The 14,551-nt window shown below is 43.0% G+C and overlaps 1 protein-coding gene and 1 non-coding gene across 2 annotated transcripts; both read left to right on the top strand.

The window, feature by feature from the left end:
- Positions 1-133: 133 nt before the first annotated feature.
- Positions 134-215, top strand: trnal-aag (transfer RNA leucine (anticodon AAG)). The gene has a single exon. It is a non-coding gene; the product is annotated as a tRNA-Leu (tRNA).
- A 181-nt stretch (positions 216-396) lies between these two features.
- Positions 397-14,363, top strand: polr3e (polymerase (RNA) III (DNA directed) polypeptide E). Its single transcript, XM_075457602.1, has 21 exons — positions 397-536; positions 1,269-1,382; positions 5,333-5,383; positions 5,479-5,556; positions 5,875-5,990; positions 6,128-6,210; positions 6,436-6,543; positions 7,082-7,131; positions 8,096-8,215; positions 8,330-8,415; positions 8,955-8,999; positions 9,098-9,189; positions 9,390-9,510; positions 9,641-9,722; positions 9,829-9,888; positions 10,128-10,285; positions 10,393-10,454; positions 10,530-10,984; positions 12,638-12,715; positions 13,229-13,351; positions 13,431-14,363. Exons 2-21 carry the CDS (start codon positions 1,344-1,346, stop codon positions 13,485-13,487), a joined length of 2,064 nt encoding a protein of 687 aa, XP_075313717.1. The 5' UTR covers positions 397-536; positions 1,269-1,343; the 3' UTR covers positions 13,488-14,363.
- The last annotated feature ends 188 nt before the right edge of the window (positions 14,364-14,551 follow it).

Genomic DNA, 14,551 nt, shown 5'->3' with positions numbered 1-14,551 from the left:
AACGGGTCACACATTGTAATGGAGTTATATCCTGTGTACAATACGTGTCAAACATCCATCTGTACAGATTCCTTAAGCCAGGAAGGATATGACGAGTACAACAATTAGACGCTCACTTCTCAGCAACGCACAAGGTAGCGTGGCCGAGCGGTCTAAGGCGCTGGATTAAGGCTCCAGTCTCTTCGGGGGCGTGGGTTCGAATCCCACCGCTGCCAGTAGTTTTTTATGCCCATCACAGCAAGGTGTCCTCAGCCAATAAGTCAGCTACCTGCAACAACAAAAATCTATCTTCTGTTAAAATTAATCAAAAAACATTAACTGATATGAAAAATACTAAAACAACAGTGCCCCTGTGAGAACTTCCTAGCATTTTGGACACGAGCTCCTCCCCACGTGTCTGTGAGGCAGAGTCAACATGGTACCTCGAGTCGAGCTGTAGAGATCAGTTGCCTGACTTCTGCTCATTTGCGCACCAGATTCATGGACTGCCCATACACCCTAATGAGATAGTACAAACTGTGTGGTGAAGTGTGCAGGTGAGAGCTACTTTTGCTCAGGTGTCTCGTGTGGATGCCGTTTACATTAAGGCTCGTTAAATCCAGGCCGATGACTAATTTTGTCTAGCATGTGTGTGTTAGCATGCCGAGCTAAGCTAGTGGGTGCCAGTAGTTTGGCTAGGCTTGTTATCACCGGCTAGCATCCTGTTAGCGTATACGTTGCTTAAGCATTTACAGTAAATGGAGGCATTTAGCTTGATGTTTTTTGTCTTGTTGTTTTTACGTGTATAGGGGTTAAGATTACCGCTGTGTAATGTGGGCCTTTGTGTAGATACAACTCTTCTGCAACCTGGCTGATAAAGCTAACGGTGCTAGAAACTGACTTTTATACGTGTAGGTATCTGCTGTGATTGTTATAATAGTCTGAAATCACTGTTTTGACGTGTATACCACACATAATGCCTAATAAAAGGCGTTTTCCTGAAGATCAGCCATTTAAAGGGGATTGCGTACAGTTATATCATGTGAGTGTTATACCTGGCTGTGTCAGTGAAAGCATCATCTGACAGATAACATGATCATGATCTAGCAGTGTCCACTTCAGGGTCTTCATAGTTGTTGGTATTTTTACTTGTAAGTGGACTGTGTACTCGTACCAACTCAGTGAATCATAGCATATTGTGTAACTGCACCAGCTGGCTGTTCTTTATCACCACTATGGGTGTAACCTCTTGGTATGAGTAAATAACTCGGTGTGTTTTTGTTGTCCAGGTTGGATCCCTGAGATCTCCTGCTGCTCCTCTCCTGTGACATCTCCTTTCAGCCCGTCCCTCTGATCACGTCAATATGGCCAGTGGTGATGATGATGATCCCATTATAGAGGAGGTATGCTGAGAATATTTCAGATAAACTATTCATTTATTTCTTTGTAGCTTGCTGTAAAGGGTTAGCTGAGCTGAAAGGTTTCCATTTACTGCTCCATCTTTGCTCCAGTCCTCTACAAGCAGCTGAAATTCTTTAAGAGGGTGGCTGGGCTCAGCCTTAGTTAGATGCTCCTCTGCATCAAAGTCAGCTGAGGTGGTTCTGGCATCTGATTAGGGTGGCTCCTGGTAACCTCCCTTTGGAGGTTTTTTAGGTGGGTCCAACTGGGACGAGGCCTCAGGGCAGACCTAGAGCACACTTAAAGGGATAATCCGGAGTAAAATGCACTTCAGATCAATTTACGGGATGTTGGGAGTACATACGTTGAGTTGACATCAAAATCATGTCATTCGGATGTGTTTTGAGAATTTCGATTTGACCGTTTTTAGCCAAAAGTCGTTAGCCTGGAGGTGACGCGGGTATATCATGTCACCGCTACAAAACGCTATTTTTATACCTCTTCTACAGCTCCAAACAACATAACACTTACGTGGTAGTGAGTAGAGGGTCCCTAAAGCCAAACCGAAGTGTCCCGAGGTCTTCATGTGGTCGGATATAGAGTCCAGAATGAATTTAATCAAGCCAGTACCTTTCCGCAAATGTGTCTGCTGCAGCTGCCGCTACAGACCGTGGTGAAGTTGGTTTGATATTGGATATTCGACAGATATTCACAATAAGGAAATAAGGTGTCTTTTTTTTCAAACCAATATCAAACCAACTTCACCACGGTCTGTAGCGGCAGCTGCAGCAGACACATTTCCGGAAAGGTCCTGGCTTGATTAAATTCATTCTGGACTCTATATCCGACCACATGAAGACCTCGGGACACTTCGGTTTGGCTTTAGGGACCCTCTACTCACTACCACGTAAGTGTTATGTTGTTTGGAGCTGTAGAAGAGGTATAAAAATAGCGTTTTGTAGCGGTGACATGATTTGCCCCATTCACTTCCAGGCTAACGACTTTTGGCTAAAAACGGTCAAATCGAAATTCTCAAAACACATCCGAATGACATGATTTTGATGTCAACTCAACGTATGTACTCCCAACATCCCGTAAATTGATCTAAAGTGCATTTTACTCCAGATTATCCCTTTAAGGGATTATATATCCCTTCTGGCCCGAGAACGCCTCTGGAGCCCCCCAGGAGGAGGTGGAAACAGCGGCGGCTCCTCCATAGGGGCGATTTGTGCGACGCACTACCAAACACAGAGTTTTTTTTTTTTTTTTTTTTAATCTAGTTGCTAAGGTGGGACTGATCTACTAGGCAAACTGGTTGTATATGTCATTGTCCAATCAGATTAAGGTCGCGCCTGGGGTTGCTACGCCCATTTTGTGCGATTTCTGTCAGGGTCGAATTTGCACCAGGAAGCTCCCATTGACATGAATGGGACCTCGGTTTTTTTCAAAAATCCTGCTCCCAATGCATTTTCTATGAGGGTTTATGTGCTCGCACAAACGACGCACAACGTGCTTTCGTCATGTGTCTGTTGCACGGGACCATGAACGTTCTACTTGTTGTTGTAACATTGTGGTTTTCAATAAAGAAAAAAAAAAAAAACATTCTATGAAGAAGATGGCGAGTGTCGAGTGCAACAATACGGTAGTATTTCTGACAGAAGTACCCTTTAGTCGTCGTACTAATGCGGAGAAGGAAGTTTGGAAGAATTTTGCAGGATTTTCGGGCTCGCCTTGCGAGGCAAAGATGAAACCCAGGGCTCCACCAACCCTGCTATTTTCCAGGTAGTATTTGATGTAGCTAAATAACTTACCCTTTTGTGCTCAATCATTGACTTGTAATGATTTAAATCTTTTATATAATGTTGACAATGATAGCAGAATGTATAATGACACATTCATTGTTAATGGTGCAGTATTATATTTAAAAAAGAGAGAAATCTCACATAAGTAAGCTGCACTTAACCATGTTTGACAACTGGTTATACTTTTATCCAAAACTTCAATAAACACTTGACTTGGATTTATATGTTGTCATTTTAATTACATTCTTTAGAATGAAAATTGAATGAATCTTATCATTAAGAGCTTATGTGTTTACTTAGTTCATAGAATCCTGGAACAATATGAGGAAAATAAATAAATAATGGTTAAGGTGTAATATTAACTGATTGGCAAATTATGCAAAAAAATAACAAAAAATTATTTAAAATTATTACAATAAATTATGCTACCTAGACAAATATACCTCAGTCCTATGGACTTTTATGGTACTTATGGACATAACGGGGGGAAATTGCAGTCACTTTGGTTATTTGGCAGACCAAATAACCCCTCGACTCTGCGTTGTGTTTATTTAAGGAAGACAAGGAGTTTCTGGACGATTGGACATTTTATTTCATGTGTGGGAGCATAACAGGTTTGCATCAGTGCAATCAGTTCAGCTTCGCACAGCACACTCTGATGCAGCTTTCACAGACTGGAAATTGCACTACCTAAAAAAAATGTCAGGAGCCGCCACTGGGTGGAAAGTGTTGCTGCGGACACTGCAGATCTTTGGCTTTCCCTCCTCCACCTGTTGCCTCCGAGACCCAACCTTCACAAAGCAGAAGATAATAGATGGTCAGATTTGAAAGTATTTAATAATGTTTAGACAGAATGTGGGAAAATAAGCAAGCAGAAATGCAGACTAAAGCATGATTTGGGGGAATTGTCAACAATTTATGTAGTTTAATAATACTAACCTAGACTTAACTTAATAAAAGGTTAAACACCTAAATTATTCAAGGACTCGTGATGCCCATTTGTGCATAATAGATCATGTAATAAATATTAGTTTACAAATCAACAGGGCTTTTGACACACTGTGACTCCTCAGCTCAGGGGACAGCAGCATACGGTTTGGGCACCAGTGGTCAAGTGTTCTCTGCGTTTTATTTCTGCCCCCCCCCCTCTGTTTTTCATCTCCGTCATCTCAGGTTTAACCTCCCCAACAGCTCGTCAAATCTGTTGACCTCAGTTTGTACCACAAGAACAGCTGTTATTCATTCATACTCAGAAATTAATGTAGCTTGTGTTGCATGAGCTGTGCTGGCTGAACGAGCAGAAGAATGACTGAGCTTGTAGCCAGTTTTTTTTCCCGCCAGCTAAGATTTAAAAAGGTAACCCTTTTATTTATTTTTTGAGTGTTCCCCCTAAATTTGCTGGTGTTTCATCAGCCCCATCCTTCCTGTTGACTAGTAAAATATTCTGCTTGACCTTCTTCAGTCCACAGGACTTCATTTGCAGATTTCCGACGCTGAATTTGGTGGTGAGGACTCGGGGAAAAGTTTTCTTTTGATGAGGTGTCTGTGCAGATCATATTTTTGCAGACATTGCCGCACATTAACAGTAAACGGTAACTCACAGTGTGCGCGGGTTAGCAAGGTTTTTTGAAAAACTCCATTCTTCGTTCTTTAATGTAAACTAACACGAAGCCAGACTTTGATCAATCACATTTTGACCTTTGACATCTAAGAGGATGTTATAAGGGGTGAGAGGGGAGGAGGTTTACAACTAAGGTCAATAGGTTGTGAGAAATATATCTGTTGAATGTATAAATAAAAGAATGGTTAATAGGAAAGTTTAAGTTTTAGAAAAGAAGCTGTCAACATTTGAGTCTCGTACGAGTCGAGGACAGGGGGGCCTTACTCTCCCTGTAAGGCAAAGATGAGAAAATTATTAGATGCGTGGAGGTTTTGTTTGACCCATGACTTTGAGAACCAATGAGAGGACAGGGGGTTGTCTCAGTGAGTTCAGTAATTGTTTCGTAAGAGAAGCCAGCAGAAAAATCGGAGCAGAAATATCCAGCTATAAAAACAGCACCTGAAACAGCCCGCCTGACTGAGAGAATCTCCTTGCTCCATACATCAGTTTGTACAATCTGAGTGACTTTATTCCGCTTTTCCGTTTCATTTAGATCGACGTGTACCTCGCCAAAAGTCTGGCAGATAAGCTGTATCTTTTCCAGGTGAGCTTTTACCTTTATCGTGCAAGATCCTGGTGCTAAATGGTTAAAAATGTCACGGGTCTCTGACTAACAAGTCTTGTTTTTTTCTGACGCAGTACCCCGTACGCCCGGCCACTATGACCTATGATGATGTCAACCACCTGTCTGCTAAGATAAAACCCAAACAGCAGAGGGTAAACGTGCTCCTTAAAGTCTGTTTTAGGCATCTGATGCCTTTCTGTCGTCACTTTTTAGTCCAGTGGTTTTTACCAGCTTTATACAAGACTTTTTCATTTTGAAGATTTTGAGCTTCTAGTTTTGTGGTTTTTCTGAGCTGCAGGTCAGTGAATTAGATAACAGTAATATGTTCATTTTCCATTGTTTTGCTAGTTAATGCAAAATACAAAAGATTTCCCACATCGTGATACTCGGCTCGTCTCCGCTTTCGTTGATTGGAATAACAATAATCGCAAAGCATTTATTGTGTACTTTTTGTTGTGCTCGTGGGACAGGTGGAGCTGGAAATGGCCATCGACACCATGAGTCCGAACTACTGTCGCAGTAAAGGAGAGCAGATAGCTCTGAATGTGGACGGCACAACTTACGACGAAACAAACACCTACTCCGCGTGCGTCGAACCTGGAGAATTTTATTTTCTAGAACTTTCCTTTGATTGTTAAGCTGAAGGATTTGCCAGATAGTTTGCTTGACCGAGTGTTCTCTCTCTCTTTTTTTTTTTTTTTTTTTTAAATGGTTCCTCTTCAGAAAAAAGATGGACAAGCAGACCTTCTCCTCCATTCAGGCAACCACCAACACCTCCAGATATGCGGCTGCTGTGTTTCGCAAAGGTCAGACCAGATTAACTGGTTAAACAGCTGCCGCAGTTTATTTTTTATCTGGCCTGCTCCTGTAAACATTCAAAGTTCACTCAACGTCAAGAGTCCCTTTTTTTTTTTTTTTTTTAACTCAATCATTTAACTGCCTTGACAATTATCACCTGATATGTCATTGAGAGCTACTTTGTGACGTTAAATGAATGGAAGCCATTGAACTGTTGTTGTTTTTGTGAACAGGCGAGCTTCATATCACCCCTCTGACGGGAATCCTGCAGATGAGACCCAGCTTCTCTTACCTGGACAAGGCTGACAACAAAACCAGAGAGCGCGAGGCGGCAAACGAAGGTGCGTTTTCCTCGTTTGATCGTGAAAGAAGTTGGCGTAGGCTCCTGTTTTTATTTTTAGAAATGACACTAAATTGGGAAGACATTTTTTATTTCTTTGATAAACTAAATATCTTTACATATATGAAAAAAAATACGTGACTAAAAGTGCCTAGTTACTGGTATCAAAATCAAAACATGCTCTTTTTACACACAGTTTTGACTGTTTTCTTTAAGCCAATTGCTCACAGAATTGCCTCTTACCAACTCTTTAAACATGAGTGGTGCCTCTCTTGTATTTTTATTTGAATATCTTTGATATTTTGGTCGTTCATGAGATAAATCAAGACTATCTTTAGGTCTAAAAGGCCACTAACTTTCACTTTTTTCTCAGATCTAATTGATAAAACCATTGATTTGTCTAGAAAATAGCTGGGAGAAGTTTAATTTTGTGTTTGATATGTCTAACTTGTAAGTCCTCAAGCAGTCTCAAACGTAACATCTTCGAATGTGCTACGATCATGTGCAAATGTTACATGACGAGAGTCTCCCTCCTGTAGGTGGAGATTCGTCTCAGGATGAAGCTGAGGAGGAAGCCAAAGCCATTACGGTAAAGATGGGCGTTTACACACACGCAGCATAAAATCATAATTACGCTGGCTTTAAAGCGATACTCCGGAGTAGATTCACCCTGGGGTCATTTGAACCGTGATATCCAGCCAAGTAACCCACCCACAGTTTTTTCGATATTGGCTGAACATCAGCCGAGTTACTGAGTTATCCCGAATAGCTTCTACAAGGGTTAATGGATCCTGGTCCGTATCTCCAAAATTACCACACTAAAATCACATGCCATGACACCAAACTTCTACAGTAGTACAAATATGGTCTGTACTCACAAAACGATGCATTTGGAAGTTTGAAAATAGTCCAGGAGTTTATTATTATCAACACAAGCCTGATAGCTTTTCTGCTGCTAAAGCTGCGTCGACGTCACTTCTGGGAGCTTCAAAGTAAGATGAGGGTTGAGCTACTACTGTAGACAACAAAGCAAGGCTGCTCAATTTCTCCATTATTAAAATAATTTCACAACTCTACAACATAAAAATTCATGTAGAATATGGCATATACTTTGTTGTCTACAGTAGTAGATCAACCCTCATCTTACTTTGAAGCTCCCAGAAGTGACGTCGACGCAGCTTTAGCAGCAGAAAAGCTATCAGGCTTGTGTTAATAATAATAAACTCCTGGACTATTTTCAAACTTCCAAATGCATCGTTTTGTGAGTACAGACCATATTTGTACTACTGTAGAAGTTTGGTGTCATGGCATGTGATTTTAGTGTGGTAATTTTGGAGATACTGCCAGGGTCCGTTAGCGCTTGTACGAAGCTATTCGGGATAACTCAGTAACTCAGCTGATGTTCAGCCAATATCGAAAAAACTGCAGGTGGGCTACTTGGCTGGATATCACGGTTCAAATGACCCCAGGTTGAATCTACTCCGGAGTATCGCTTTAAGCGCTTATGAAAATACAAGAATTATGAAACGTCCTCTGTTTGTGTTCACTTCCAGGTGAGGTTCGCCCGCCCCGAGTCAGAGCAGGCCCGGCAGAGGAGGATCCAGTCCTACGAGTTCCTGCAGAAGAAGCAGGCGGAGGAACCCTGGATTCACCTGCAGTACCACGGTGTTAAGGTAGAGGGAGCTCTTAACAATTTTTCAACAAAAAAACAAAACAAAACCTCATGCGACGCTTCATAGTGTGTTGCAGTCTTTTAGTTTTGTGTTTGACATGTTATTTTAACGCAGGACGGGCACTCGGAGCATGAAAGGCAGTACCTTTTGTGTCAGTCTGGGGACGCCTCTGAAAACTCTGAGCTGGTCAAAACTCCAAAGTGAGTATGAGCAAACGTCACAGTGGGTTACACGACTTTAACTGGTTAGAGTCTGAGGCATACTGTGTTTATTTGCAGCATGGTCAAACCGGATTTTGTATCGTCATTCACTTTCATGATTTTGGGTGGAATGATGGTTAGCACTGCTGCTTTCATAGTGACACCGTCTCACTGTGCCCTCTTCCTCTGTTCTGGTTTAACAGATCCTGAGAGAAGAGATACAGTCATCAGCTGTTTGTCTTGAGGCATTTAACTTATAAATTGAACCCTCTACCCATTTTGATGAGACCTACTCTCATTAATACCGTGGATTATTTTGTTGTAAACCTAACAGCACTACTATTCGCAGCTCATCGATTTGAAGGCGATTTGTCAGAATTACATCTTGTTGCTGGAGGTCAAAGATACTCTTGTCACTAATTCATAGGAACATCTACAGATCCACCATCCTGTCAGCATTTCCTAGCTTCACTCTGATCTGTTTTCACCTCCCAGCTGTGCTCACCTCAGATTACAGACCTTTCCTCTTATTTTCTCAGGGAGTACTTGGACATGCTGATGCCCCCTCTCGAAGAAGAGAAAGTGTGAGTATCTGCTCCTTTTCTGATAAATGATTGTCGATTTAAACAGAAGCACATTCACTGAAATGCACCATTGACATGACTATCTATTTCTCTGTTAGAGCAAAGCCCGTTGGTCCCAGTAATGTGCTCTCAATGGCACAGCTCCGCACTCTGCCGCTGGGAGAACAAGTCAAGACCCTGATGAAGAATGGTAGGCCAAGGGGGCGCCACAGTGTGTTTAGCAATATTAGGCCTGCTGCGTGTTTGGAAGTTTAATCTTCCTCGGGTGCAGGATGTTGGAATATGGTGCAACGTTTGGAGTGTTTTCAGTTTGAACCCAAAGGTGATGTAGAAATCTACCTTTTAGTTGACTCCTGTCACATTTCCTTCTATAATTTCTGCTCTCTGCAGTCAAAGTAATGCCATTCGCTAACCTGATGGGCCTGCTCGCCTCTGGCACCGACCAGACCTCAGTGCTGCGCTGCATCCAGCAGGTGGCGCTGCTGGTTCAGGGGAACTGGGTTGTAAAGAGGTGAGACCATTCCTCCTCCTTTTTTTTTTTTTTTTTTTTTCTCTCCACCAGTTTGCACGTGGATCTTTTGTGGTAAAAGCAGAGTTGATTAGTTTGAATATTACTGATGTTGATGTGTTTTTGTCCCCAGTGACGTTTTGTATCCTAAAAACACGTGCAGCGCTCACAGTGGCGTCCCCGCTGAGGTCCTCTGTCGCGGCAGGGATTTTGTGGTGAGCTGTTTTTCCCTGTCGTTGTCCCTTTTTATTAAACAATGCAGAATTAAATCCAGTGCATTCTTTTTGAAGTCCTAGTAAATCACTTATTTCTTTTGTTTAGATGTGGAGGTTCACGCAGGTGCGCTCTGTGATGAGAAAGGAGATTACATCCATCATCAAAGTAAGGCTCAGTGTGATTTTTAAAAAGTAAATCTGAACTCTGAGATGTTATTTAACCATGAAATCAAACCTATGAAACTGTCTTGAATAATTTAGGAATGGTTGATCAGTGGAAGTAGCTCCACAGTCTTTGATGGGTGCTTTATTGGAGCGGGGCCGACTCTGAACACTTTCCTCTTGCCTCATTTCTGTTTATTTGGGTAAACAAAACAAACTACTCCCTCCCTTTCCCTCTGTTAGCTTCCTCCAGAGGATGTGAAGGAGTTTCTCGAGCATGTGGCTGCTCCTCGGATCAACCGGGGCTGGGAGTTCCTGTTGCCTACTGATGTGGACTTCATTAAGAAACACCCAGATATTGAGAACAGGCAGCACATGCTGTGGCTTGGCATCCAGAGCAAGTAGGTTTCATTAACAATCTCACCAGGGTATTAAAGTGCTGTTGAAGATTCTTTTAGGAAGATAGCTTGTTGTTTATCAGGAACAATCTGCCCTGTCTGCCTTAAAGGTTGGAAAAGGTGTTCAGTTTCTCTAAAGAAGACATGGTGCCAAAGAATGCCCCTCAGCCTGGTGAGTAAGAGCTTGCTGTTGGTGAAATACTCAGCAGAGATTACCTGAGCTGACGTTCGCATGCTGTGTTTTTAGAGCCCGTCCACATCAGCGGGGAGCAGCGCCTGAGGATGGCTCAGGGGCGAGCGCAAGAAAACCAGTCGTCCCTGCAGAAGGACCTGGACACCAGACACGCAGGAAGCAGCGTCCACATCAAACGGGACCCTGTCAGCAACAATGAGGATGAGCCAATGGACACCTCTTCCTCCTCCATCCCCAACGGTTCTGTTAATGGTTACCCCAGTGCCATCACCCCCCGTTTTGATCACGCTAACGGAGGGAGCCCCGCCAACACGCCGTCCCCGGAGCTGCAGGCGTTTGTGTTAAAAACTTTCCGGAAACATTTTGTGCTGACGCTGAACGAGCTAAAGAGGCTGTTTAACCTGCACCTGGCTTCCATGCCGGCGGGACAGCACATACTTCACTCCATCTCGGACCACATGCTCCAGGACGCCGTGCTGCTCTGCCAGTGCAAACAGATTATGGTGCCTGTCAGTATTCAGGGAGAAGTATTCTCTTCTATGGTCAAAACTCAGAATTTACTAACTCGTGGATGCAAAACTCCTTTACATACACTATAGATCCTCCTCTGTTTCCTTCTTTCTTTCTTTCTTTCTTTCTTTCTTTCTTTCTTTCTTTCTTTTCAAATTTGAGTGCTTACAGTTTGTATGAAACATTGTTTTTCTTCTTCTCAACGCCTGCTCAGTGAACGTGTTCAATGTGTATAAGCTTTCCAGAGTTGGGATAGATCTATATTCTTTTCTGGCTGTTCATTGAAATGATCTGTTTACAGCAGAGTAATAAGTTCAAACCTACACGAACAGGATGTTGAACACACAGCTTCACATTTCCCATGCAAAGCAACAGGAAGTAGCAAACCATCGTCGCTTTGGTACAGAAACCACATCCACACTTCAGACCATGCAACTCAGCAGAGCAGCTGAATGTGAATAAGAAACGTGGCTGAATAAGATCCTGATGTAGTTAAACTGTCAGTTACACAGCAGATGAATGTCTTCTACTTTGGGGGATTAGATGACCCAGGTGCTCTTCCAGTTTTTGAAGCTTCCTGTCATGTTCTTGTTGATGCAGTCCTGTTACCGGTTTACATGCATTCCACTTAAACCGCACTATCGCATACTTCCCCGCCCCTTATCTTCCTGAAACGGCTTTTAAAAGCGTGATTTGTGGATTGTTCGGCCTGCTTGGCTCCGAGCTCATCGGTCCTCTGATTCACCTGCACGTTGGGCTTTTTATTTGTCGGGATTGCTGCCTTCCTTCCTGAAATTAGAGCTGCTTCTCCTCTCGTTTGTCTACTTAAAACAACCCGTGGTGCTGAATAAAAGGGGGATTTCTCGCCGTATCCGTTTTCTTGCACAGAATAACGACATTAACGGTTGTTTTTCCGAGTAGGTGCACTCAAACCTGGCTCTCAGGTTCCACTCAAATTCAAAGAGCCACCTGATAGCCCTGTGTGTTTGGAGTCTGATGGTCTGTTGTGCATTTGGGCTCAGGTGGCTGTTTTTAGGCTTAAGGAAGACTGTTGTGTTAGCCACATCCTCTTGTGTCTTTATTCTTTAAGCTCTCTGAGCCAGCTCTGTCCTGGCTTGGGTCTTATCCATTTTGCAGGATTTTGAAGGCTGTTGAGAGTGGAATGGCTTGAAGCCATCTTTGTTACGCAACAGATTCTTAGTCCCAGAGCAAAGCCCTTTACTGCTCAGTTAATGGTTAAGCCAGGAGGTTATTTGTAAACAGGCAGATCTTGAGTCTTTCTTTGCCCTCTGTAAACATTATTGTTTAGCTATCTGACAGTTCACAGATCAGCGTTGAGTCACTGGGTCGTGTCTGGACAAATAATCCTGGCTGTGGATGCTCAGACTGTTCTTGTTTAGACTGGGGATTTGAGCAGAAGATCAAATTAACAAGCAGAACAACAAATTAACAAGCAGAACAGGTGCCTGAGGGAAAACAAGGTGATTAGACTTCACTGTAGCTGGTACGCTGGTGAATGAAATGCGTTGCTATTAGTCCATGTTTTGCTCAACAGGTATTACAGAAACTGTTTTGGGACGGTCCGATAACAATCTCAGAAGGTCGTGACTTCAGGTCAACTTTTAACTTCTTTGTTTCTCTTTAACTTTTAGTTTCCTGCTCAGAGCAAAGCGGCTCCTGATGAACAGAAGGTGTTTGGCTTGTGGGAGACCGGAGACGACTTCGACAGGGTAAACACTCGCTGTGTGAAGGCATTCGCTGCCAAAACGGACCGCAAACCACAAGTCGGTGTCAGCAGTCACTGAATTCCCACGAGCTTCAGACTAAAGATTACGTTAGTCAGAGCAGCTGTGTGTGGTTTCCTCACTGTGTTGCTTATTTCTCAGACTTTGCTCCTTATCTATTATAACATTAAGGTTAACGCAGTAACGGACTCAGTGAAAGAGGGAGAAATTGGGCCCTTTTGCACCTTGACTTCTCTGAACTCTGCAAAAATCAGTTAAGTCTGTCATTACATGCAAGACAGATTCTTAGTTGGACCACACGACTTCTCAGAGTTGTAAAGTGTTTTGGTTCTACTACAGATGAAGCAGAGCTGGTTATTTGATCAGCTTTAGGGGTGGATTTTGTTTCTTTTGCTCTGAGAAATATGAGCGGTTTCTCCTCTACTCAGACTACCTACTGCAAGATGGAGTTTAGCAAGACCTTTCCATTATTTCCTCTGTTCTGTTTTTCTCCTGCAGCACCGTCGGCTGCTGTACGACTTATTCACGAAGAACTACCGAATCAGGAGGAACATGATTCAAACAAAGCTAGCGCAGGAGATTGGAGACGCTTCTAAAGCCGAGATCGACCGGCTGCTTCAGGTGAGATGGGTGCTGGGGCGGAATTTCCGACTTTAATCCGCCGTTTCCCACTGATCTAACCTTCAGTTTGTTGTTGCAGGAGTGCTGCAGCAGCCACGCAGGGATGTGGTACCTCAAAGGAACGATACAGTCCTGACCCAGAGAGCCTGCCCCCCCCCCCTCTCTGCGGTCACCATTAGCCAATTAAAACCTCTCCTGTGTGTCCAGTGGGAGGGCAGTTGAAAGATGAAAGCCGATGATAGCAGCTGGCCCGGCTCTGAGAGACGGCGATTGGAGGACGAAGATGTCAGCTGTGCGTTCGGCTCAGAACAGAAAGTTTTCTGACAACAACGTGAGCACTGACGCAGCGGAGGACAGAAACTCCCGCATAGCTGGAGAGTCTGAGCGGAAACTGATGATTTAGAGCAAAAAAATGAAGAAATGGCAAGATTTATGTATACGGTTTATCAGTAGAATTAATTTCTTTTGCAGATGGCGTTCACAGCTGCGACTCGGAGTGCTTTCATGTTACACCTGATATCACCAGAGAACATGTTTTTATTTAATCGTATCAACGAAACATTGTTTAAGGCCTCGTGGGTCGAAATTTGGTTTTCCGTTTTGTAATTTAATCTATTTTTATTGGATCTGATTGGATCTTAGTTCTGAAATCCAAACTAAGTACTGTATTTGTCCCACCCATGATGCTCAGGTGGAAAAGGCGAACTGTAAGGATGGATTAAAACAAGCGAAAGCATTGGAAGAAACTGCTAAACTCATTCAGACAAAAAGGGAAACTGGAATGCGAAACGAGCGAACACATTCGACTGAATGTTGTTGGTATTCGTGGACCTGGAATCTGCTGTGGCTTTTCCTGCGTTAAATAGATTCGTGTGACTGATTATCAACTCTGGGGAACAAGTGGATTAAGCGGCTGAAGTTAAGTTTTTTTTGGGTTGAATGTAGGTTTTCAAATGTTTTTTTCCTTGCCGTGACATCATTGAAGAGAACCAATAAAGATGCAATTTGGAATAAAAAATATTTTGTACATTTCACTGCAAAACTAAGTCCAGCACACAAATAGCCATGTAGGGTGATGGTGGAGGAGAGCGGCTGTTGCTATGGTTACAGCAATTGCCATTAGCTGATGGCTAAAAGTCAAACCCCCCACCTGTTTATGAGAGATGCTTTGATTTTCATTGTGTTCCAACATTTCAGGCC

This window comes from Odontesthes bonariensis, chromosome 23 (assembly GCF_027942865.1).
Source record: "Odontesthes bonariensis isolate fOdoBon6 chromosome 23, fOdoBon6.hap1, whole genome shotgun sequence".
NCBI lineage: Eukaryota > Metazoa > Chordata > Actinopteri > Atheriniformes > Atherinopsidae > Odontesthes > Odontesthes bonariensis.
This window is presented reverse-complemented; position numbering and strand designations above follow the sequence as displayed.

What these genes read in the sequence shown, in the direction of transcription:
- polr3e (XM_075457602.1), top strand. Translation starts at nt 1,344, where the DNA reads ATGGCCAGTGGTGATGATGATGATCCCATTATAGAGGAG. An exon ending in CCTCTCGAAGAAGAGAAAGT is followed by an intron (nt 9,000 to 9,097) that starts GTGAGTATCTGC and finishes TTTCTCTGTTAG; the next exon opens with AGCAAAGCCCGTTGGTCCCA. An exon ending in GCAAACAGATTATGGTGCCT is followed by an intron (nt 10,985 to 12,637) that starts GTCAGTATTCAG and finishes TTTAACTTTTAG; the next exon opens with TTTCCTGCTCAGAGCAAAGC.